This window comes from Leishmania donovani, chromosome 10 (genome assembly GCF_000227135.1).
Source record: "Leishmania donovani BPK282A1 complete genome, chromosome 10".
In the NCBI taxonomy this organism is placed as follows: Eukaryota; Euglenozoa; class Kinetoplastea; order Trypanosomatida; family Trypanosomatidae; genus Leishmania; species Leishmania donovani.
The window spans coordinates 79,554-102,304 of NC_018237.1; the positions used below are offsets into that span (position 1 = coordinate 79,554).

The 22,751-nt window shown below is 60.2% G+C and overlaps 6 protein-coding genes across 6 annotated transcripts; all 6 read left to right on the forward strand.

Annotated features, from left to right (window-relative positions):
* Window positions 1-1,059: 1,059 nt before the first annotated feature.
* Window positions 1,060-2,481, forward strand: LDBPK_100210 (nucleolar protein, putative; the record flags this gene model as incomplete). Its single annotated transcript, XM_003858812.1, has 1 exon — window positions 1,060-2,481. One exon carries the CDS (start codon window positions 1,060-1,062, stop codon window positions 2,479-2,481), a length of 1,422 nt encoding a protein of 473 aa, XP_003858860.1.
* Window positions 2,482-3,717: 1,236 nt separating this feature from the next.
* LDBPK_100220 (hypothetical protein, unknown function) lies at window positions 3,718-5,865 on the forward strand (the record flags this gene model as incomplete). Its single annotated transcript, XM_003858813.1, has 1 exon — window positions 3,718-5,865. One exon carries the CDS (start codon window positions 3,718-3,720, stop codon window positions 5,863-5,865), a length of 2,148 nt encoding a protein of 715 aa, XP_003858861.1.
* A 766-nt stretch (window positions 5,866-6,631) lies between these two features.
* On the forward strand, window positions 6,632-7,468 carry LDBPK_100230 (hypothetical protein, unknown function; the record flags this gene model as incomplete). The annotated part of the gene is made up of 1 exon (XM_003858814.1): window positions 6,632-7,468. The coding sequence occupies one exon, from the start codon at window positions 6,632-6,634 to the stop codon at window positions 7,466-7,468; it is 837 nt and encodes a 278-aa protein (XP_003858862.1).
* Window positions 7,469-11,074: 3,606 nt separating this feature from the next.
* Window positions 11,075-12,547, forward strand: LDBPK_100240 (hypothetical protein, unknown function; the record flags this gene model as incomplete). Its single annotated transcript, XM_003858815.1, has 1 exon — window positions 11,075-12,547. One exon carries the CDS (start codon window positions 11,075-11,077, stop codon window positions 12,545-12,547), a length of 1,473 nt encoding a protein of 490 aa, XP_003858863.1.
* Window positions 12,548-16,433: 3,886 nt separating this feature from the next.
* On the forward strand, window positions 16,434-17,690 carry LDBPK_100250 (hypothetical protein, conserved; the record flags this gene model as incomplete). The annotated part of the gene is made up of 1 exon (XM_003858816.1): window positions 16,434-17,690. The coding sequence occupies one exon, from the start codon at window positions 16,434-16,436 to the stop codon at window positions 17,688-17,690; it is 1,257 nt and encodes a 418-aa protein (XP_003858864.1).
* A 1,936-nt stretch (window positions 17,691-19,626) lies between these two features.
* On the forward strand, window positions 19,627-21,837 carry LDBPK_100260 (hypothetical protein, conserved; the record flags this gene model as incomplete). Its single annotated transcript, XM_003858817.1, has 1 exon — window positions 19,627-21,837. The coding sequence occupies one exon, from the start codon at window positions 19,627-19,629 to the stop codon at window positions 21,835-21,837; it is 2,211 nt and encodes a 736-aa protein (XP_003858865.1).
* Between the last annotated feature and the right edge of the window lie 914 nt (window positions 21,838-22,751).

Below are 22,751 nucleotides of genomic sequence, written 5' to 3' on the forward strand. Positions count from 1 at the left end.
TGTGTACGACGCGATGGGGCCTGCGACGGGCCGGGGCGCGTAGAGCGGAGTTTGACCTCATGTTGTCTGGCAGGAGGAACACGCGAGAACGCGACAAGATGCCCGTCGCAGCTTCCAGCAGCCTACGCCATTTTCGCTTTGTGCCGGCTTCGTCCCCCTCGTCTCTCGACTCTCGCCGCCGTCCTTCTCCCATTCCGTTGTGCAACGCTTGCTCCGACGCTTGTTGCCCACTTGCCGGATCGCCTTGCCTTCCTCTTTTTTTTGTGTTGTGTTGCTGTTTCGCCTGCCTCCCCTACTCTTCCCCTCTCGGCCTCGCCGCTCTCAGCGTTGTGTGTGTGTGTGTGTGTGTGTGTGTGTTGGATGCACTGACTCTGGAAAGACAATGTGCGGCACCTGGGAGAGGCGGTGCCCACTCCCTTTCCTTGTCTTCTTCGGCCCACTCCTCACTCTCGCTCTGCTCTGTGGCTCTCCAACTGTTCCACGCACAGACAGACATGAGTGCACGCAAGAGGCAGTGTTGGATGTGGTAGTAGCCCGCTGATGCGACACGCAGGCAATGCAGGAACAAAGACGAGGGTGCAATCGGAAATGACCGCCGCTGCGGCATTCCTTGCTTAGCGCTTGATGGCGGCTGTGGGATGCTCTCTAGCCTCCACCTGGCACGCTGTTGAGGGGCGCGTGTACACCTGCAGGAGGAGGAGGAGGGGAGGGGGTACCGTGTGATGCACCGCTCTTCGTCCTTGCTCTTCATTCCTCCCTCACGAACTTCTCTGCAGCAACGCCTCTCCTTCTCCCTCTCCCTCTCCCTCGCGCACACGGCGGCACAACATTGTGTGTATCCCACACCCACATGCACAACCCCTGCTGCGCATGTGACACGAACGCAAGCGCAGAGTAGGAATACACATACTAATCAAGGATCGCCTACGCGTCGTTGCATCGCACGAGGCGTTCGATCACAGTTCTCCTGTCCACTGACCACCTCCGCCTCTCCCCATCCCTCTTCCCTCCCCTCGTAGTTCACATAAACGCTTTCAACAACGCTCGCGCGAGTCGATCATGTCGAGAACGCTGTACACGCTGTACGAGGCGCCGACAGGCTACGCCATCTTCAAGGTTCGCACGACCGAGGAAATCGGCGCCGAGGATGTCGCGCTGCAGAAAGAGCTGCAGAGCTTCAGTACCTTTTCACCGTGGGTGAAGCTCGTGTCTTTTGCACCCTTCGAGTCGCCTGAGAACGCGCTCGAGGACGCGGTTTGCATCTCCGAGAACCTGATCAGCACCTTCCTCAACAACTTCCTCACCGCCGCCTTCGCGAAGAAGGTCGCCAAGAACGAGGCGAACTGGGAGCTCGGCGTGCAGGATCCGAAACTGGGCAGCGCCATCCACGACGAGCTCAACATCCCCGTCTTGTGCAATGAGACCGTAGCCGAGATTAGTCGCTGCATCCGCCTCCACGCTGAGAAGCTGCTGCCGGAGCACAACGAGGGCGATGTGCCGCGCGCGCAGTGCGGTCTCGGTCATGCGTTCTCGCGTAACAAGGTCAAGTTTAACGTGCACCGCAGCGATAACATGATCATCCAGGCCTCGGCGCTGATGGAGCACATGGACAAGGGTGTGAACCTGCTGGGCATGCGGGTGAAAGAGTGGTATGGCTGGCACTTCCCCGAGCTGGCCAAGGAGGTTCCGGAGCCGCTCAAGTACGCCAATGTGGCGTTGCTAATCGGTAACCGCAACTCACTGGAGGCGGTGCCGGAGGAGGATGTGAAGGCGCAGCTGGGCGACATCCTCGAAGGCGACGAGGCGCTCGCGGCGCGCGTGTACGAGAAGGCGGTAACGTCGATGGGCGGCGACATGGCGGAGGTGGACTGGGACTGCATCCGCACTTTTGCGAAGCGTGTCGCATCGCTGGGGCAGTATCGTGTTGCCCTGGCGCAGTACCTCGTGGACAAGATGATGCTGGTGGCCCCAAACCTGACGCAGCTGATGGGGCAGACCATTGGCGCGAAGCTCATCTCCAAGGCCGGCTCTCTTACAAACCTCGCCAAGTCCCCTGCCAGCACGATCCAGATCCTGGGTGCCGAGAAGGCGCTGTTCCGCGCCCTCAAGAAGAAGAAGGGCAACACCCCCAAGTACGGCCTCATCTTCCACTCGTCTTTTATCCAGCGCGCGTCAAAGGAGAACCGGGGCAAGATCTCGCGCTACCTCGCCAACAAGGCCGCGCTCGCGTGCCGCATCGACTGCTTTATGGACGCCCCGCCGACAGTGTTTGGTGAGAAGCTGCGCGAGCAGGTCGAGGCCCGCCTGAACTTCTTTGACACTGGCAACAAGCCCCCGAGCAACAAGGCCGCGATGGCTGAGGCGCTGGAGCAGTACCAGCGCATCCTCCGTAAGCGTGACCGCAAGCAGGCGGACGAGGACGCCGAGGAGACTCCGAAGAAGAAGAGCCGCAAGGTCGTGGCCGCCTCTGAGTCCGAGTAAGGTAGCGCAGTGCGCACGGGAGCGTAAAAGCGATACGCCCTGCGGCGTGTCCCTTTCGCCCCTGTCGTTATCTCCCGTGGCGCCATATGTGTGTGCGTGTGTGTGTGTGTGTGCCTTCCTCTGTCGTGGTGTGGATCATCGTCGTCGCTCTTTGTGGTGGGCTCTGGCCGATCTCATCTGCACGTCTTCTTGTTGGTTGTTGTTCCCTCCAAGTTTTCCCTCCCTCTTTCTCTCTCTCTGTGTGTGTGTGTGCTTGTGTTTTGTTTTCATGCTAAGTCGACTTCCGTCAGCGTGGGTGTCCTTGAGACGTACTCACGCACCCGCGGAGGGCGAGCGCGGGCCCCGAGATGTTTGCGTAGGCACCGCGTGTGCGTGGCTGACGTGCGGAGACGACAACGATAACTAAAATACAGCTTAGCGATGAAGAGAAGGTTAAAGGAAAGAGAAAGCGCTGTCTCCATTATTCTCTTCTCACTAAGACGTGTGTGCGCGCGCCTGTGTGCGGTACATGCACATGCGCACACTCCGTCGGGCGCCGCTTTCCTTTCCGTTCTTTCCTGTCTCCGTTTCTGGCAGCTCGGCGTTAAAAAGAAATAGAGACGCTCCAGACAACTCCCCCGCTTGCCACCCCGCCAGCTCCCAGAGGGGGGGAGCGCAGCAGGTGCGTTGCGCGCGTCAGCGTGGGAGTCCTCCTGCACGCTGTGCTCCTTCGCTTCTTCATTACTCTTCTTTGCTGAGTGAATTTATGTGAAAGCCGGCGTATGCTGTAGTGGAGGAGGGGCGGTGGAGGGGGTGGCTAGCGCTGGGAGGGGGGGGCACAACAGCGGCACACGTACGCAGGAACGAAGGCGCCGCGCTCTCAGTACCCTTCTCATCCATCTCTGCGCCCCTTTTCTGAAGGGCAGCCCTTTCTTTTACCCTGCTATTGTCTGTGATCGGTGATCACGGACGGTTGCACCCCCCCCCCCACCCTGCACTCAGCACGGGTGCCTCCCTGCGTACACGCATGCAGGCACGCCTACTTGTTGTACTTCGCGTCACGACTGTCCGTCTCTCTCGCTCTTCTCGTCGTCACATGGTACCCCGACACCCCTTACATACGCATACGCAGAACTGCAGCGCACACACGCTCTGCTCCATCAAGAGAGAATGCATGCATGTGTGCGTGCGCAGCTCCGCTCGTGAGCACCTTCTACCTCTTTTCTTCTTTCTCGCCCCCCCCCCCGTTTTTGAGCCATGCTTCGCACATCCTATCTTCTCCGACCGACCCGGCGTGACGGCGCTGATGGCGCTGCCGCAGCTGCTCCGACGGAGCACTTGAGCGACGTGTACTTGTGCGCGTCTTCACCCCCGGTGATCGAGGAATGGGTGGGGTGGCCTGACGCGCCATGCGTGCTGGCTGGCAGCATACGGTACTTCATCGACACGCGCGGCGCACTGTCACCATGCGCGCCTGCGGAGTCATCGGCGTCGCGCGCCGGTGGCACGAAGGCGCTGTGCATTGCTGAGGCGAAGCCATCACCGAACCCCCCACCGGAGCTGCCCAGCGCCGTCCCCCTCGACGGGCTTTGCCGTGCGTACGAGGCAGCAGACGGGCGCAGCGGGAGCGCCTTCCTGCAGGTGTACTCTGTTGGAGCTCACGGTTTACTTTCTCCAGAGGCCAAGGCCGTGATAACTGGGTGCGCCATGGCGGCGCTGCGGTCGCGACTGTCGCACCTGCTGGGCCTCCTGCCGCACGAACGATTAAACGAGGCCGGCTCCGCCTTGGGCATGAGCGCCGTGGCAGTACTGAATCGGTACTGCCGCGCGTCTGCTGCCCTTCCACCGCCGTCGCCGAGTTTGATGCGGCCTCGATGCGGCACCGACAAGGATGGCGGTGGCATGCGCGGTGGAGGCTGGGTGGTGACATGGGCATTGGAACTTGTTCTCTGTGTGGCCGCTTCGCTCATCGCCGCTGGGCCGCCGCTGGCCACCGCGTGTCCGCCACTGTGCGTGAGCGACTGCGGGGAAGTCATAATGGCCTCGTTGCACTTTGGCCTCGGTGTACGGCTGCAGCGCGACGCTGTTGCCCACCACGACGAGAGAACGGCCGCATCTTCCATGCCACTCACATCAGCTGCCGAGAGGCGCCCGCGCTACGCTGCCCTGTCCGTACAGATCACAGAGTGCACACCAGCATCCTCGCACCCGCTGGATGTCCGCCGCGCTGTCGATGTCACGAGAGTTATCTACGTGGACCATATTCGCTCTGCGCAAGCGTACGCTGAGGATGGCACGGACGCATTCCAGCGACTTGCGCGGTGTGCAGGTCGATTCAGCGATCCGCTGTCACTGGCAACGGCACGAGATGCCTGGGCAGAGGCACTGCAGTCTTATCAAGCCAGCGCCACCGCTTCGCAAGGGGGCGTGCTGTTTGTGCTGACGCACGACCTGTCAGCGCAGTCTGGGCCGGCCGCCCTTCTCCCCTTGATGGTGCGCGAGGAGCGAAGTCGTTCTCACGCCGCCGAGATGTCGCACGACGTGGTCTTTCCGCCGGCTCTACGCGACCACGTCCTCGCCTCCGTCCGTGTGCGGAGCGCGCCAGCGTACTTCAACCACATTCTTCTGTGCCAAGCGTGGTCTTCGGATGACGTGGTTACTGAGGCCTACGCACGCCACTGGGCAGACAAGCTTGCGTACGATAGCGCTCTGGCGCCTGCTCGCGTTGCCGTGCAGTGGAGGGCGTCTCTGCTCGTGCCAAGTGCAAAGGAAGGTGCGGCCGTTACCTCGGGTGCAGGTGAGGGCCAGACACTGGCGCCTACCCCGCTGCAGTGGGTTCTGTACACTGCTCGCCGTCAGCTCGTCGTTGCCGTTGCTAATCGGTCGCAAGCCGTGCTAACAGGACGGCGACTGGGGCTCGACCGTGCGGCTGCACCGGCGACTACCGAGGTTGCTCCGTTTTCGCCGTCTGCGCTCCGTGCATTGGCGGAGCAGTGCGTCAAGGCGCTGCCCGTCGCACGTGGACTGCTGGGCTGGCACTGTCCGTGGCCTGTGCCATCGTGCTTGCAGAGCACTGGCACCCGCATCGCAATTCCGTCCGCCGCTGCAGTTGAAGAGGTGTTGTGGGCGCTGCGCATGTTGGGCAAACTGCGATGGAGAGCGGCACAGCTGTACGAGGCGGCTGGCGACTCGGCCGAGCAGCATCAGCAGCTGCGCGCGTTGCGAGCCGATGTGCAGCGCTGGTCGTCGCGTCGCCGTGCGCGAGCGCTGGCGGCTGATGGCGCTACCCTAGCGTCTGAAGCGGCTGCGTGGACGCCCACGGTGGAAGATGTTGTATGCCACGTAGACGACGGCGACTGGGGCGCGCTGACCAAGGAGCTATCGAGCATGCTGCCCCCAGCGTAACGGCGGTGGCGTCTCCCTTAACCTCTCTGTCGGCCTCTATGCATGTGCGCAGCTGAGTCCGCAGTCGCCTCGCCCCTCCCTCACCACGAAACGAGAACAGCACTGAGGACCCCTCCGTCCTGCCAAGCCCGCCCTCATCGTGCCCTCATCGGTCGTGTCAAATGGAGGTAGCGCGCACGTCGCGTGCCTTTGCTCCCCTTCGCGTTTCGGATTGTGAACGCGCGCCAGCGTGGTGGCAGCCTTGTGCATGCGTGCCACGTGCTGCTGCTGCTGTCGGCACACGCCCGCCCACCCAGCCACGTCCCCAGCTCAGGCGCCAGCACTGTTTCTCTGCTATGCGTCCATTCTCTTTCCTCGTCCACACCTGTCCCCCTCCTCCCCCCCACACACACACACTGCGACACCGCCCTCAAAAAAGTGCTCTCATCGAGTCCATCCCTTCACACACCCTACATCCGCCATCACGCCCATCTCGCGCTCTGTCTTTCCCGGGCATACATACCCCACCATTACCAGCGCTACCATTTTCGCCTTCACTGCAGCGATCACCACTCGTACCACTGCGACTCTCATCGAGCCCTAACGTCAAGCAGCAGCAGCATCGGCAACGAAAGGAGCCGCATCCGTAGCCGTCGCGCTACAGACCCCGTTCTTCCCTCCTCTTCTCTCTCGCACCCGGCGCTGGACCCCTGCGAACTGCTGTCGTCCTGGCGCTTCATTGCTCGCGTTCCTTTTCCCTTCCGCTTGCACTCTGTTCGCGCACACCATGCCGACGATTCGCAAGCTCACAGCTGTAGCGGCCGTGGTGGCGGCGACGGTGCTGCTGGTTGCAACGAGCGCCACGGCGCAGGCGGACCAGATGTGCAGTGACCCGGCAAACCCGTTGGCGAGCATCGATTACAGCGACGCGGCTGTGCAGGCCTGTGTAGTTGCCCGGTGCACCACGACGCTGAATGTCACACCCACCATAACAGCAGACGGCTTCTGCGACGGCGTGGCCACCTCCGAGTCGTCTGCTCCGTGCAACAAGCTGGAGATGGGCTACAATGCGTACTACGCCTGCCTTGTGCACGCGCTGCAGGGTACGAATACGACCGGCCTCGCCGAATTTGGTGCTGCCGCCAAGGAGTTCTTCAGCACCCCCGGCTTCCCGTACCGCCTCTCCCTCCTCGGCTGCTACGCATGCAACCATTACCGTTTAACCGTATTCCCGTCCTTGGACAGCAAGTGCTCGAACTGGACCTGTGCCACCGTCTCTTCGCAGAGCCCGTCTGCGCCAGCTTATGGCCAGCCGGACGAGGGCTACAACCACCGCCTGTGCAGCACGGGCTGTATCACGGGCATCATAATGATTCCCTTCACTGTTGTCACATGCGCCATCTTCTTCGCGTGCGGGTGCTGCTGGCCGTCCCCATCGCTGAAGACGACCTACGAAGCGATGCTTCAGGAGGAAAGGCGAAAATACCGCCGGCACCCCGCAGCCGACGACGACGATTCGCATGACCTGGATAACGGCTGCTATAGCCTTGCGCACGAGCCGGCGCCCGTAAGCGATCAGAAGAGCCACCCCGAGGTTGCGGGGCAGCACTCTGTGGGAAATTAGGCGCCTACTATGTGCACAGAAACGTAGCCCATATGCACAATCTTCTGGATGGACCTCAAATCTCGTGCACGCGTGTGTGTGGCAGAGAGAATGACGGCAGCGAAAGTGGACCAGTGTGCACAGGAAAAGTGAGAGGCAGCCGGTGTGAGGTGTGCATCTAGGTCAACCCCTCCCTCATAAGCGTCGTGCACGCGCATCACTAGAGGTGCTCTGCCTCTCCTAATCACACACACACACACACATGCACGTACACGTTGCATCAACGTGGGGATGGTGTGGGGTTTGCTCGCAGACCAGCCACTTCGCATTCCTCAACGCCCACAACGACACAGAAACAGACACAGACGTGCGAGAACAGGCTTTGATGGCTCGGTGTGTGTACGCGTGTGCCTACTTCAGTGTATGTATGTGCATCAGTGCAGGACTTTCATAATGTGGCCTTCGCTGCGTGCCACTGTCCTCCTCCACCTTGGCTTTCTATTATCATTGTCTCCCTCTCTTTGACGGCGGGTGTTCTCCCTCCTCCTCCTCCTCCTCCCCCCCCCCTCCCATCCTCATCGTCCTCTTCTTGTGCATCTTTCGTCTTTAAAGCCCCTCCCCCTCTCCCTTCCCATCTACGCACACACATACACGCGCGCACGCCCGCCATCCGTAAAAAATTCCTTTTTTCCTTCGACGTTGTATCGGCCTTTACGGCGTTGTCTGTGGAGGTTTCGGTGTGTGTGTGTGTGTGTAGAGGTGTTGGTTTGTGTCGGTGCCGTCTTGCCCTTTTACGTGGTGGATGTCTTTCAGTCGTTGGCGCTCATTCCCGTCCATTTCTCTCTCTCCTTCCTTAAATATACGTACATATACATATATGTGCGCGTGTGTGTGCGTGTGTAGGTAGGTTTGTGTGTGTATGCGTGTGTGTGCGTGTGCTGTAGCCCTATATGCCTTGTGCTGTTCGCCGCATGCAAAGTAGCGAGCGCTCACAGACAGGTGAATGGGAAGAGGGAGTACGATGTGGTCGCCGTGCCTCGTGTGCATGCATCCGTATGCAACGCAACCACCCTTTCGTGTCTTCTTATGGGCACCCCCCCCCACACACACACACACATATATATATATATACAAGCCTCACCATTCTTCACCAACAGCATTTCTTCATCTGCCCGCCGTAGCATCCCTCATCCTCACTTCACTCCGTCATGGGCTCACTATCGGTGGGATTTTAGACGCCGGTCAAACGCCTCATCTCCCCCCTCCTCGTCCTCGTCCACGAGCTGCCCACTTCTGCTGCTGACGCAGCAACGCTTGTATGTTTCCGCGTATGTCATTCCCGTTGTTTTCTCTCGTTGTCAACCCTGACTCATCGGCGGAATGGTGCACCGTGTAGGTGCTGGCGGCTTCTTCCTTTGTTCAGTTCACGCTGCTCTTTTCGTGTTGTGAATCTGTGTCTCACAGCCTCGGCAGTGGCGTGTGCGCGTGCGCGTGCGTGTGTGGGGTCTCCTCTGTGCGATGCCTCTCTCTCTCTTGCACATCGCATCTGGTTTTCCGTTTCCCAGTCGTGGCGCTCGCTTGTTTACTTGTTTCAGTCGTGTTTTTATTGTTGTTGCTGCCTTGCTCACATTCGTCGCGCAATTCCCCCACCCGTCCTACCAGCGTATTCGAACCACGGTGCGTGGTGGGCGACCGACGAGAGGCGATCTGAATTCGTAGAGAGATGTGTCACGTGACGTCGACCTCCACGTGCAGACAAAAAGGAGAGGCCGTAGGAGAAGCATGTAAAAGCACGGTGCATCTTGTGCGCTCGCGCTTTCTCGCGTCATGAAGATGGTGAGGCTTTAGCGTGCGCTGGTGCCGTCAATGATGGCGGCAGACGACGCCTCGCATCAGATATATGCGCGCCTTCCGCTCACTGGCATCGAATTTGTCGATACCACACACGCGAGGGTGTAAGCTGCATAAAAGAACGGCATTGACAGCCCTTGCCAGCAGAGTTGGAACGCAGAAGCGCACCTTTCACCCCCAACACCTCTCGCACTCTCTGAAGCGCACACGCTTTTTTTTTCTGCAGCACCTGCTTCCTCAGCTAAGCGGTCCATCTTTCTCACCCGTCCCCACACGCCTCACTTCTCGCGTTTTACCGTTCGCTTTCGTCTGAGCGGCTTCGAGCTTCATACCCTCGTCCACTGTCCACCACCCCCTCTTCACCGCTATCACCAACACTGCGCGCGCCTCCAGGAAACCGCTCCAGCGCCTTCCCTCTTTTTTCCCCATTTTAAAGCCTCTCCAGGCCCTTACGCGAATCTACACGCATACACATCCACTCCCCTGCGCGCCCAAGGACCACTCGTCCGCTTTCCACACACTTCTCTCACCCCCGCCGCGTGACGAAGAATACCGCGACAAGACTCCCCCTCCTCTCAAGCATTGCTGGTTTCAAGAAGACCTCCGACCTTGCCATACTCTTCTCTATCCTCCTCCGAAAAGGGAGTGACGGCCACCATCACCATCACGCGGACCGAACTGGCGTGCGCGTAGACACGCACTCGGAGCGGTTGCGTCTCATCTCTCCTTTTCCGTTCATTGTACTTCTTTGTCTTCGCTGTCGTTTGTGGGCGTGTGTGCGTATTTGTATCGGCGCTCTTCCGCCGACCTCTTCCTCTGTCGCTGTCGCGTGCACGGCGGACTGTACTCGCCATTCACGTCACCTTTCCGTGCGCCCCTCCCCCGCCCGCTCGCTACACAGAGCGACCAATTCGCATACACACACACACACACACACATATATATATATATATACATACGCATATATGTAGATATATATTTATCCCCTTCTCTCTCAGCCGCACATACGCTAACTTTTTTTTTGGTTGTTGGATTGCCGTTGTCCTCATCCGCAGGCAAGTGTCTCGGCGTCTCTCGTGCCGCCTCTTCCATCTCATCCTACTCGCCTGCCTCCATCTCTCTTGTGCGGTCTCGCTTCTGATCTCGGGCAAGTGCGCGGGCCTCACTCGCCAAGCAGCTTTCCTTCTTATTTCTTGCGTTTGTGTGGCGTGAGTCCGTGTGTCGGTGTCACTGAGTCTGTGGTCACGGCCACGAGAGCCCGCGCAGCCACGGACTGCACCGAGTACAAAAATTCGTACACGCCAGCCCTCTCCCCCCTCTTCCTTTCACTGCGCCCCTCACACACTCCTGCACAAGCACCGTCATTGCTGTGGCGTGTTTGGGCGGCTCCCTTCTCGTTGGATTCTCTTTTCTTCTTAACGCTGGTGTACGTGTTTACGCGCGCCGCTTATTACTTTTTTTGTTGTCATTGCTGTTGTTTAGTTTCGTTGTAGCGTGCACACGCGTTCGTGTCTGCTGCCTGTGCGTTCGTGCGTGCGAGAGATAGTGGAGTCCCTAGCACACAGACACACACACACACACACACACACACGCACACGCACACAGACACAGATTGGTCTTGCGCGCGCCCCTGTTGGTATTCATTGTTGAACCGCCCGCCTCGCCCATCGCACCGCACTGCACCTTCTTTGCCGTTCGCGTTCCCTCTTCTGTTGCGGCCTTAGGACAACCTATGTGTGTGTACGGTGACTCAGACTCTTCGAGGGCGCTATAATCATGTCGTACCGTGCACGTCAATCTGAGTTGCCCAAGTGGTTTCCTCAGGAGGAGGGTGTAGCGACCAACCGCATCAGTGCCCCTGTGACGGACGACGACTTGAGGCGTGACTTTGACAGCGAGGTGCTCGAGCTGGAGCATGACAAGTCCGTCAGCCGCAAGGAACGCGCTGCAAGGAAGAAGGAACTGTTGAAGCGCCAGGCTGTCGTGGAAGAGGAGCGTGAGCGCCGTGCCATCGCCGCGCTGGAGACGAGGCTACCTCGGCCGGATTGGTACTCGAGCGACGACGAGGCCGAGTTCATCCAGGATGGTGTAGAGGCGGAAAAGATCAGCGAGCTCAGGACGCAGCCAGAGGGCGGCGTTGGGCTTGTGTTCTGCGTCGTCTACACGGCGCTGAGCGCGGTAGCGTTTGTCTTTCACTTCACGAGCTCCTGCCCGATCCCGTGGATGCGCAGCGAGTCGGGCCGCAAGTACGGCGTGTGGCGCGCGACAGGCGGCGGCCAGCCGGACCTCAAGGTGAGCGACATCCACGATTGCTCGTACGAGATGCAGTTCTGGCAGGCCGCGGCTGCCATGTCCGTGTTGGCCACGTTTGCCTCGCTTGGCGCCATGATCAGCGGCGTGCTGCTGTGCGTGAACAAGGGGCACATGGGCGCCTCCTTTATCCTCAGCTTCTACAGCTTTTCCTTCTCGCTCGTCTCGTGGGCGCTCGTGGTGGCGCTCTACCACTCCTTCCGCTGCGGCAAGGGCACCTTTGCCGGCGGCGTGGCTCACCTCGACACCGGCGTCGCGCTGACGCTGATTGGGTGGGTGACGCACATAGCCGCCCTCACCGTACTCGGCGTACACTTCGTCAAGTACTGGACGCGCTCGATTAATAGCGGAAAGACACGTGCGGTGCGCTTCATATACGTGGCGGTCGGCGTCGCCACGATATTCTTGTACTCTGTGGGCCAGGCCTACACCATGTGGGGCAAGGCGTTTCCGCAGGTCGAGGCGTCTGTCTCACTGTGGCACGTGCGTATCTACGACCGTAAGACGCGGCTGTCCACCTTCCTGAGCCGCGGCGCGTACAAGTGCGCCGCCATCACCCACCGCATGAAGGCCGCGGCGGCCTTGATGATCATGAGCATCATCTGGCTCTTCTTCGCCGTCGTCCTCGGCACAGGCGCGTGCTACAAATCGCAGTACATCAAGATCTCCATCGTGTTCGGCTACGCCTCCTGCATCTTCGCTCTCACTGCGTGGATCACACTACTCGTGACGTGGAACGGCCGCCTGTGCACCGGTGTCACGCCGAGCGGCCAGTCGTCCTGGACGGACATGGGGTACAACGGCATCCCGTCCGGCATCCAGAATGCGCAGATCAACTTCAGTGGCTACAGCCTGCGTGAGGGTTTCGGTCTGATTGTGGGAGGCTGGGCCATCAGCACTGTGGCTCTCATCTTCAACACCGTCCTGTGGGACATCTAAGGCTGTGCGTGTGTGGTGTCGACGTGCTTCTGTTATGATGCCGCTCCTCTTCCACGCAGACTCACGCACGCACATCCAACAAGTCCCCCTTCCCCTCACCCTCCGGACGAAAAAAAAAAGACCTCGGATGTGATAGCAGCGTGGGCAGCGGCGCATCGGCCTCGCGCGCTTCGGCACCGCACCGCCGCCTGTACGAACGCTAATACTTGTTTCTCTGCTTGTGACAAGAAGAACAACTAAAAGGCAGCGCCGCCGAGCCATCGCTGCCGCAGCCGTGGCGTTGGCAGCCATCACTGCGCGATACACAGTGGATGCGTGAGCCCCCCCCCCGCCCCTTCGCCTTCCCTCTTCATCTTGGCTACAGGTGCAGGGCGTGCTGGGCCCCACCGTTTGTTTTCCATGCTCCCCCACCCCCTTTCGCTTTGGTTGCTTGTTCGTCTGCGCGCCGATGTCTGTGAGGGCAGGGTAAGATCGGGGGAGGGGCGTGTGCTGCTTCGTGGTTTCGCAGAGATGCAAGAGACGTGCGCAGTTGGCAGGCGCGTGGGAGCCGGGAGGGGGCTGGCAGAGCGGTGGCGGAATAGCGAGAGAGGTCAGACGTGAACGGTGTGCTGTGCGCCGCCTCTCGCGTTGCATCTATGCATCCGCAAACGCCCCCACGTGGAACCTCTTTCGCACGGCACGAGCCGGCGTTGCATTCGTTCTTTCCTTGCACTCCCCTTTTCTCTCAGCCTCCTCGTCCCCTCCCCTCTTTTTTTCCGGCCTTTGCCGATCTTGCTAGCGGTCTCTCTCTATCTCTCTGTGCGCACGTACACATGCAGATGTGCATATATGTATGTATGTATATATATATATATACACACACATGTATGTGTGTACATGTGCATGTGCATGCGTGTGGGCCTTTCCGTACCGTTCTTTCTGTTTGTGCGTTGCCGTTGTTGTCTTCCGTGTACTATGCTCATTGTTTATCATTGATAACCCGAGTCACCGAGGGACCGGCGAGATGGCGGCAGCTATCAGTGCCACTTGCCTCTTTCTACTGATACCAGCATCTCGCGCACTTCCTACGGTTTTCCTCGCCCGCATTCTCTGTGTACTTGTGCGCGGCTCTGCACACAACCGCCATCCCCCCACCCCTCTTCTCTCCACCGAGCTGGCCTTTGCAACCAGCCGCTCTCGTGTCTGCGCGTGCGTCTCTGTGCCTCCCTCAGTGTGTGTCGAGGGGGCGGGGGTCCGTGTGCTTGGCGCCCCTCCATCGCACTTCCTTTGTTGTTGTTTTCGTAGTTTGCACTGTTCCCATATTTATTACGAGCTTTTATTGCGTTGTCTCCTCATTTTACCTTGATGAGCAGCTGTGCACGCGAGTCTCTGCGTGTGCCGGAAGGTGTGTGCGCCTGTGCGGGCGTGGGGACGCTCTTTGTCCGCCGCGCCGCCTTCTCCCGTCGACTTTATCTTCTTTTTTCTGTTCCTTGAAGCACCCCACTGCTTCTCCCACACTCGCATACCCCGCACACCTGCACACTCCGCCCTCGCTCCCCCTTTTTTTGTTTGTTCTTTTTTCTCTGTCCCTCTCTTCAGCTCCTCCTGCCTCTGTGTGTGTGTGTGTGTGTGTTTGCGTGTGCATCGTGCCCGACCTTCTCATGCAGCACCGGCGGTGGTGCCGACGTACGCAAGTGCGTGCCTGCGCGTGTCTCCCAGGTGCATTGGAGGGCTGCATACACTCTCCCATCTCCTTGCATCTTCCCCTGCGGCGCGAGGTCGAGGCAGCCAAGTGCACGAAGGGCCGAATAAAGTGAAAGGGCGTTCGTGTGTGTGTGTGCGCTCAGGGACAACCACACCACATAAGCCGACGAGAGGCAGCAGAGGAAGAGCGAGAGAGGTGGAGAGCTTGAAGGACGGCGCTAACGGTGGTGGTGATGGTGATGAGGGGGGAGCGACTCTGGAGGAAAACGAAGGGGGCCGAAACGCAGGCGTGAGTGAGCAACCCCAGCGGAGGGGACAGACAGGGTTTCTCAGATGCGAGGTCGCATTCGACAACATCGTCACCGCTCGAGGGAGAGCGGGGTATCTCTTGCCCACCTCTATCACCTGCTCTCTCCTCCTTCGCCAGAGGCAGGTCTCGCATCATACCCACCACTCCCCCCACCCCCACCACCAACACAGCCACCTCTTCTCTCTGCGGTTCGGTTCTTCTCCGTGCCCTCCCATCTCTTGACATTCATATGCGTCTCTCTGTGTGTTTTTTTTTTTTTGGAGAGGGGCGTTTGTGCGAGGGAGCGAGGTGATGTTGACCCGCTTTATAATGCCTAAGCGCATACGCGTTTATGTGTGTGTGCCCGTCTTTTCACGCACACGTATGAGGGAGCGGGGGGCTTGAAGCCCCCTGTGCTTCACCACTTTTTATTTTTTTTCTTTACCTGCCTCTGTCGATTCGCTTCTCAGGCTGGTCAACTGTGCGCACGTGTGTGCGTGCGAGTGTTTTGCGAGGGAGAGGGAAGGAGCGTGCCGCTCAGCAGGTGATGTGAGGAGCGCCGTAGAATGTGTCTGTGTCTGTCTCTCTTTCCCTCTCCCCCTCGGTGTCTATTCGTTGTTCTCTGTATAACGAGGAGTCGTTGTTGTGTCTATTTGCGGCTCTCGCGTTGTCCCTTAGCGGGGATGTGGTGTGAGTGCGCGTGTGTGCGTCCCGTTCATTCTTCCCGCCACTATGTCTCGCAGCCTGGTGATTGCTCTGTTTTCCTTCTCTCTTTGGTGCGCATATGCCTGTCTATGTCTGCGCGCGCCCCTCGCTGTTGACGCCATCATCCCCTCAATGCCTCTCCCCCCCCCCTTCCATCCTCTTCTCCTTCCCCACGCAGCACAACAACGAGGGATAGAGCGCTAAGCAAAATCCCCCCAAAGGAGAAACATGCGAATGAGCAGGAAGCAAGTAAGGAAACAGGAGGAAGCGGCATCCACCGCGGCACCGCCAACCGTCACGGCGACGGGGCCGATGGGGACGAGGGGCGCATAATGTGGGCGCGAAAGGGAGGGAAAAAAAAAACGGAACACTTCGCCGTTGTTTCCGTAACTGCCTCGCTTCGACTGCGGCCGAGCCCCCTCGACCCCTCGCCCGTTTTGCAGTCAGGCGCCACCACACACGCGTGGGCGCGTCGTGTACAGGTACCCCCCCCTCCCCTCTCTCTCTCCTACCCTCGCCCTCCGAGGTGCACTCCGGCCGACCCCTCCCCGGCTGAGGACTGCACTTGCTCTCTGAGAAAGTCAACGGTGAGTAGCGTGAGTGAGGCACCCGACGCCGCTGTCTCGGGCGCGTGGAACTTACGCTTAGCGTTCACCACCGGCGCCCTCCATCGAGCGTCGTGACCTTGCTCTATCCGTTTCGTCCACCTTCCGTTACGGCTACGTGTGCAAGCTTGCGCCAAACCCTCACCCCCCTCCTCCCCCTCCACACTCTTCCTATCTGCTACGTCCATCTGTGTCTCATCCGCGGCCCATGTTCGTCTCTCACGCACGCGTGTATGCACACAGTGGAAGGAGCAGTAACGGTTGTTCCGCCCCCCCCCTCTCCTCCTCCCGCAACGCGCACCCCACCGGCGAATACGTTGCATCACTCCAGATAAACAAGCAGCAGCCACGGAGGCGATATCGGCCCCCTCCGCTCCCCTTTCCAAAGCGGCGATCGGTGCAGCCGCTGGGTCGGATGTTCGCCTCGGCGCATTCTATCAGACCTATTTGAGTTTGCGTGACGGAAGAGGCTGAGGTTTGTCAGCCGCTTCCCCCCCCCCTCCCCCCCAAACCCCCAACCCTCTCTCGCCCTGCAGGAGTCACTTCCAGAGCGCACCCTCCCTACTCGCACAACCGAGCACAGCTACACATCCCATCTCCCGAGATGGCGGCCAGCTACCACAGGGAGGACCGCGCGGAGACGGAGCTGGTGGACCAGCAGCCGATTGAGCACTTCAACCCTGATCTCAACAACGTGAGCCTAACCTCTTCGCAGGCTGACGCGAAGGCGCTGGAGGAGGCGGCCGGCGTGGACCTGCGCGCGGTGCCAGAGGAGCACTCGGGCAAGTGCGTGATGATCTCATGGATCCTCTTCTCGTCCGTGAGCTTCATCTTCATGCTGGCTGCGTCGCTCCCAGTGCCGTGGCTGAAAGACGGCCAGGGCCGAAAGTGGACGGTATGGAAGGATGTGAACGGGACGCCGTGGAGCAAGATTGAGTGTGACCACAAACGCCAGTTGTTTCAGGCGATGGAGGCGTTCACGATCGTTGGATGCCTGCTGAGTCTTGGTAGCCTCGTCGCCGGTGCCCTGCAGATGATGGGCCGCGGCCACCTTGGTGTGATGATGTTATTCGGCTTCTTGACAGTGATGGTTTCGCTGACGGACTGGGCGCTTATTGTGAACCAGTACCACAAGCACAACTGCGCCGGTGATCAGGTATACGCGGCTGGAATCAACCGCCTTGACGCCGGCTTCGGCCTTGTCTTCATCTCCTTCGCCCTGATGCTTTTCGGCATCATCGCCCTGGCGCGTTGGATGAGCGAAAGCCTCAGCCTGTCGGAGCTGCATCGCACCAAGTACCACAGCTCCGCCCTCATGAGCTCCTTCATCAGCGGCTGCGTGCTGACGATCGCGACTGTGGGAACGGCGCAGAACATGTGGGAGCACTACGACAGGAAGACGTCGCTAAAGATCACTTACTGGGGCGTCGAGATCTACCACCGCAATGAGGGCCTGTCGGAGAACTGGCCGCTGAGCTCCTACCACTGTCCACAGTTCACTCTGCATATGCGCGCTGGTGCCGTCTTTTCCATCATCAGCGACGCGTTCCTCTTTTTCACGTTCCTGTTCTCCGTTGCGGCCGTATATAGCCGCCCGTGCAAGTGGGTCACGGTGGGCTTCGGTGCGGTCTCCTGGATCTTACTGCTGGTGTGCTCGGCGATCACGATCGCCGCTCGATACAAGACGTTCTGCCCCTCGGGCGTGGTGCCGCCGAGCACTGCCATCTACGGTGCCCCGCTCGACACCATCGAGCAGCGGGTGAACTTCAAGGGCTTCGTCATCACAGACGGCCTGGGTATGATCATCTCTGCCTGGTGCATCACAACGGCGAACCTCATCTACCTCGTGATCAAGGGGTAAGGCGGCGGTGAGGGCACAAGCAGGAGGTACAGCAACAACAAAAAGAAAAGGGCAAGGGGAAGGGCGATGCAGCGTGCCGGTGCGCGCGCGGAGAAATCCGTGAGTGGCTCCGCGGTGGATGACGGCGTGAATGGCGATGAAGGCGCTGCACCGTTGACGCGCTTTGCCACAGACACGCACATCTGTGCGGCTTTTCCTCGTGTGGCCTCTCCCCCCTCCCACTTCCACCCCCCCCCCTCCCCCTCTTGCATCAGCCCCGGCCCTGCGGGCCTCCTCTGCGCTCTGCTCCACATGCAGGCAAACGGAGACGGAGAGGCGAAGGTGCAAAGAGCGAAAAAAAAAAAACGATAACGATTCAAGTGCAGGCGAAAACATATGCCAAGGCGTGTAGACGTCATCATACCCCACATGCGTGCGTGCAGCCGGTTGGGTGCATGCGCGTAATCGGCGGCGCGCGCGTGTGTGTGCGTGTGTGGTCATTTCTCTGGCGCTGATGGGTTGTTATATTTTGTATATTTTGTAAGTTTTTTTTTTTTTTACAGTGGCCGTTATCTCTTCGCTGCTTGTAGCATCTCTCGACTTCTCACCAGCTTCACAGATGAGGCTCTTCCTCTTCCTCCTCCTCTTGTGTGCTGTGTATCCTCGTTGCTGCATGTCCTTCCCCCCTCCCCTCCCCTCCCCCCATCTACCCATCCCAACCCTTATTTTTCGTTTGGAGAGTCTGTGTATGCGGGCGTGTGCAAGAAGCTGGCTTAGCGTGCGCGTGTGCTTGTGGTACCCGCCTCTTGCTCGTGGCGGTGTCGCAACAGCATGAGGAGGAGGGGCAGCGGAGCGGGGCCCTAGGCGCAGCCGCACACACGCGGGAGTCGCACCACGGCATCCCTGAGTAGCGAGGGGGAGTGGAGGAGCAGGAACAAGCGAGCCGCGAGAAGGGAGGGAGGGAGAGCTCCCTACGTCATGTTTGAAGACCGAACGAAAACACACGAAAGGGCCAGACAACGGACCAAACAAGCTCGCCAACAAGGGGAAGCATCCGGCTGCTCGAGGAGCCATCGACGGACGCCACATGCGCCGCTTCTCTTCTTCTTCTTCCCTGTGTTGGCATTATTCAAAACCCTCACCCACCCACCCAACCAAAAAAGAATACGACGACGACGCGCTGTGCTTTTCTTGTGCGGCACACGGCAGTCCACGTAAGATGCGATCTCACGCAGGGCATGGCTCTGTGTGTTGTGTGCCGAGACACACAGTCGCGCAGGCACCTCCACGGACGCTCGCGCTTCATCGTTCTCTGCGTGCTCGGCGTCAGTGAAAGAGAGGGCAAGCACCCGTGCGCGCGTGGTAGCATGGCTTTTGTCGTGGTCTTCCTCTGTGTGTACAGCACACTGTCTCTGTTGCCTAGGCAAGAGAACTGCACCTGCTGGGTTGCCTTATTCTTGAATACACCCTTCCCCCGCGCACGCGCCTGCCCATACCAGTACAAACCAAGACCCACACGCGTTCTGGCTGCCAGACTCCACCTTGGGCTCTCTCTCTCTCTCCTTCTCTTCCTTTCCGCCACGCTTCTTTCTTGGCCCTCCGCCGCCCCCCCCCCCCGCGCGCACACCTACACTCGCTACTTTGAGTCGCTCATCTCTCCCCGCTCCCATCAAGGCGGCACGTCGGTAGCGTTGCATCACCGCCTCCCCTCCCTCTCTTTCGCTGCTCATGCGCGCGCTTGGGAAGGGTGTGCCTTGCCGTCTGCCGGTTGCCTGTTCTTCTCCGCCTCCCCACTCGCCTACCTTTTTCTTTCTCTGCCCTACAGAAGACTCGACTAGAGCGCGCGTCTCCAGCGCATGAGCAGACCTCTGCACGGATGGTGCGTGCGCAGGGTCTGTCTCACCATTGACGCTTCCCCCACAACACAAGCTCGGTCTTTTGCTTATCCGCTGCATCCATGACATCGCTGACAGGGGTCACAGGCCCCGCAGCCGCCGTCGCGCCCTTCTCGGAGGAGAATGCGATTGTGCTCGACAAGTGGCTCTACGACGTGTGCGGGGTGGACGGCCTCCAGTTCCCGTCGCATCGGCGTGCGCAATTCGCGCGCTACGTGGAGCGGCTGCCACTTGTGGCAAAGACGAAGCGTTTTGTTGCCAACACCTTCAACTACCCGTCACGCTCCGGCACACGCGAGGTGCTCGTACTACAGAAGATGCTGGAGGCACTGGCCCTGCACACACAGGCGGTGGCGCGAGAGACGGAGCAGGTACAAAACAACGTGCTGCAAGTGCGGCGCGTGTTGGAGGAGCGCACGATGGGCGCCTCCGCCATTGTGGATGGAGAGAAGGCGGACGCCGTTAGCGGAGCAGCGGCCGCAGTGGAGAGGCGGAAAGGCAAAGGAGCTGCTGCGGCATCGTCTGCCGCGCAAGCTCCATCCTACGCGTCGTCCCCTCAGGGCCAGGGCTACGTGCCTCTCGATTCCGCTGCCGCCGCGGGTGACAATGGCGCTGCGACCCCTGCGAGGAGCGCAGAGGCGACCCCAAAACCGCAGCAGGCGGGCGACGAGGCCGTCAGTGAGGATGGCGACGCTTCAGCGACCCAGCAACCCTTTTCTGCCGCCGCGCGGGCGGCGCGCCGTGCAGACTACGATAAGAAGAAGGCGCTCTCTCTCCGCTACATATCAGCGATTCAAACAAAGACACAGGACATGTCCAGGCAGCGGGTGGAGATGGAGCAGCGACACGCACGTCTGCTAGCTGACAAAGAGCAGTTGGGCAAGGAGTACGAAGCGCTGCAGACGACCGAAGAGTTGGTCGTGGCCCGCCATCAGGAGGCCGAGTCCCGCAAGAACGAGGAGACACTGCTGCTGAGCGAGGAGGCAGCCATGTATGCAGCCGAGGAGGCCGCATTCGACATGGCGTGGGCGGAGTGTGCTGCGATGCTCAATGAGCAACCGGCGGCCGCGTGCAGCACAGGTGAACCAGCGGGCAGAGCAGAGGGGCCGCCTTCCACGTCGCCGAGGCCGCATGTGCCGTCGCTCTCCCCACCGTCTTACCTCGGTTCTGCTTCCTCGCACCCGCTCCCGGCACCCTCATCGTCGTCACGCTCTCTCAGCAGCGAAGATCCTGTCGACGTTGCCGCTGCGGCACCTCCGAATACGGTGCCAGCGACAGTGGCAGCAGCGAATCAGGAGGATAGCGCCGGCAAACACCCAGGTACTCTGTCCGGTCGGAACCCTAGTGGTGGCTCGAGCAGCACCGCGCAGCCGCCTCTGCATCAACAGACCCTGGAGGCGCTGCGCCACCGACTCTCCGAGATCGGCGCCCGCACCACGAACTACCGCCGCCAGCTGCTGAATGAAGGGCACATGCATCTCCAACGCTTTCTCCAGTCCCAACAGCGACTCAAGGACTGGCAGGGTATGGCGGCGCAGCTGCGACGTACTCACCACCAGCTGCGCGGACAGGTGGACGTCATCCACACTGTTCTGTCCGACACAGCAAGACGACTGGAGAAGAGCGACGCGACGGCACAAAGAGCCGGCTACGGCGAGCAACTGACGCGGCTGAACGCACTGCTGAAGGAGCGGTCGTACGAGACGCTGCAGTACTATGTGGGCAGTCGCGAGGATGCCGAAATGGACATGCTGCTCGACGCGAGCGCCGACGAGGAGCTGCGCAAACTGCAGCGGCCCTCGCCCGCCAGCACGTTGGCGGGCGGCGACTTGACCCCTGCTCGGGCTGGCTCGGCGTCTGCATCCAGTTTGACTACGCCGACGCGTCAGAGCGCAGCTGCCAGCCCTTCTCATTCCAGTGACAGAGCCCTGCCGCCATCCGGGTCCTGGCGCACGCCTGTGCGCCAGCCAGCGAGCAACGGCACCGTAGCCGCAGCCACGCCCAGCAGTGGCACCGACATCCGAAGTAGCGTCGACTCGGCGCACCGCCATCGCAGCCGCTATGAGCTCGTTCGCCATCTGCAGCGGTGGGAAGCCGTGCTGCTGGCGGAGCGGCTGGCTATCTTGAAGGCCGCGCATATGGTGCCCGGGCCCAACAGCGGGACAGGGGCTAACACAAAGCAGGCCGACGGCTTCAGCGCCAGGAACGCCTATGAGGAGCTGCGTGCGTTGTTGCTGCAGCAGAGGGACCGCGTTGCCTCGTCCTCGTCGTGATGTTTTCCCTACTGTTTCGCTCGCTGTCCTTGTTATGCCAGTCTGATCGTCTCTCTTCTCACCTTCGACGCCGGCAGGGCACACATGCACGGGCGCTGCCCAATCACGTCGGAACATCAGTGAGCTCGTGGCCGTCCCAGGCACAGCGACGATTGCGAACGGTGGTGATGGCCTCGATAATGCTGCTCTTTTATCGTCTCACGAGCTGGTGGGTGTATGTGCATGTGTGTGCATGTGTGCACGTACCCGTACGATTGTGCCGCAACGTCTCTCTTTCTGCCTTCTCTGTGCCTCTTGCCTGTTCTCTGTACCGTCTGTGTTGTGGCCGCTGTTCTTTGCCATGTGAAGTGTGTGTGCTGGTCATGCCGCCCATGCAACAGGCCCCTCAAGCAACAACGTCCGCGAAGCTGTGTGCTCATCAGGGGCCAAGCAGGCGCTCTCCCTTATATATTATTATTATCTTCTTCGCCAAGCGAATGGGAAGAGCGATGCAACGACCCCTCAGCACCACCGCCACCACCCGCCCGGAATGAGAGGAAGGCAGCGACGCAAGGCGGATGTGTGGCGGTGTGGGCACTTGCTTTCAACGGCAGCGGCCTGGCGGAATGGAAACAAATGCATCCGCCTCTTTATCCTCCCCTCCCCTCCCACTCACATCCGCGCAGCTTGCATCTGTAGGGCTGCAGAGGTGTGACTGGAGGGGAGGGATGGTGAACTGCTAGCACGAGGAGATAGGCACGCCGGACACGAATGTGTCCCTCTCCTTCCGCCCGCCCCCCCCCCTGCCCAGGAGCACGCAGGAGACGACGGACATGATGTTTCTGTAGGACAGAAACCCTTAAGTTCCTCGCACGATCTCTGTCGCTTGCTCTCCAGTGAACATCGTCTCCCTCGGCCACTCCACGCTCTCGCGC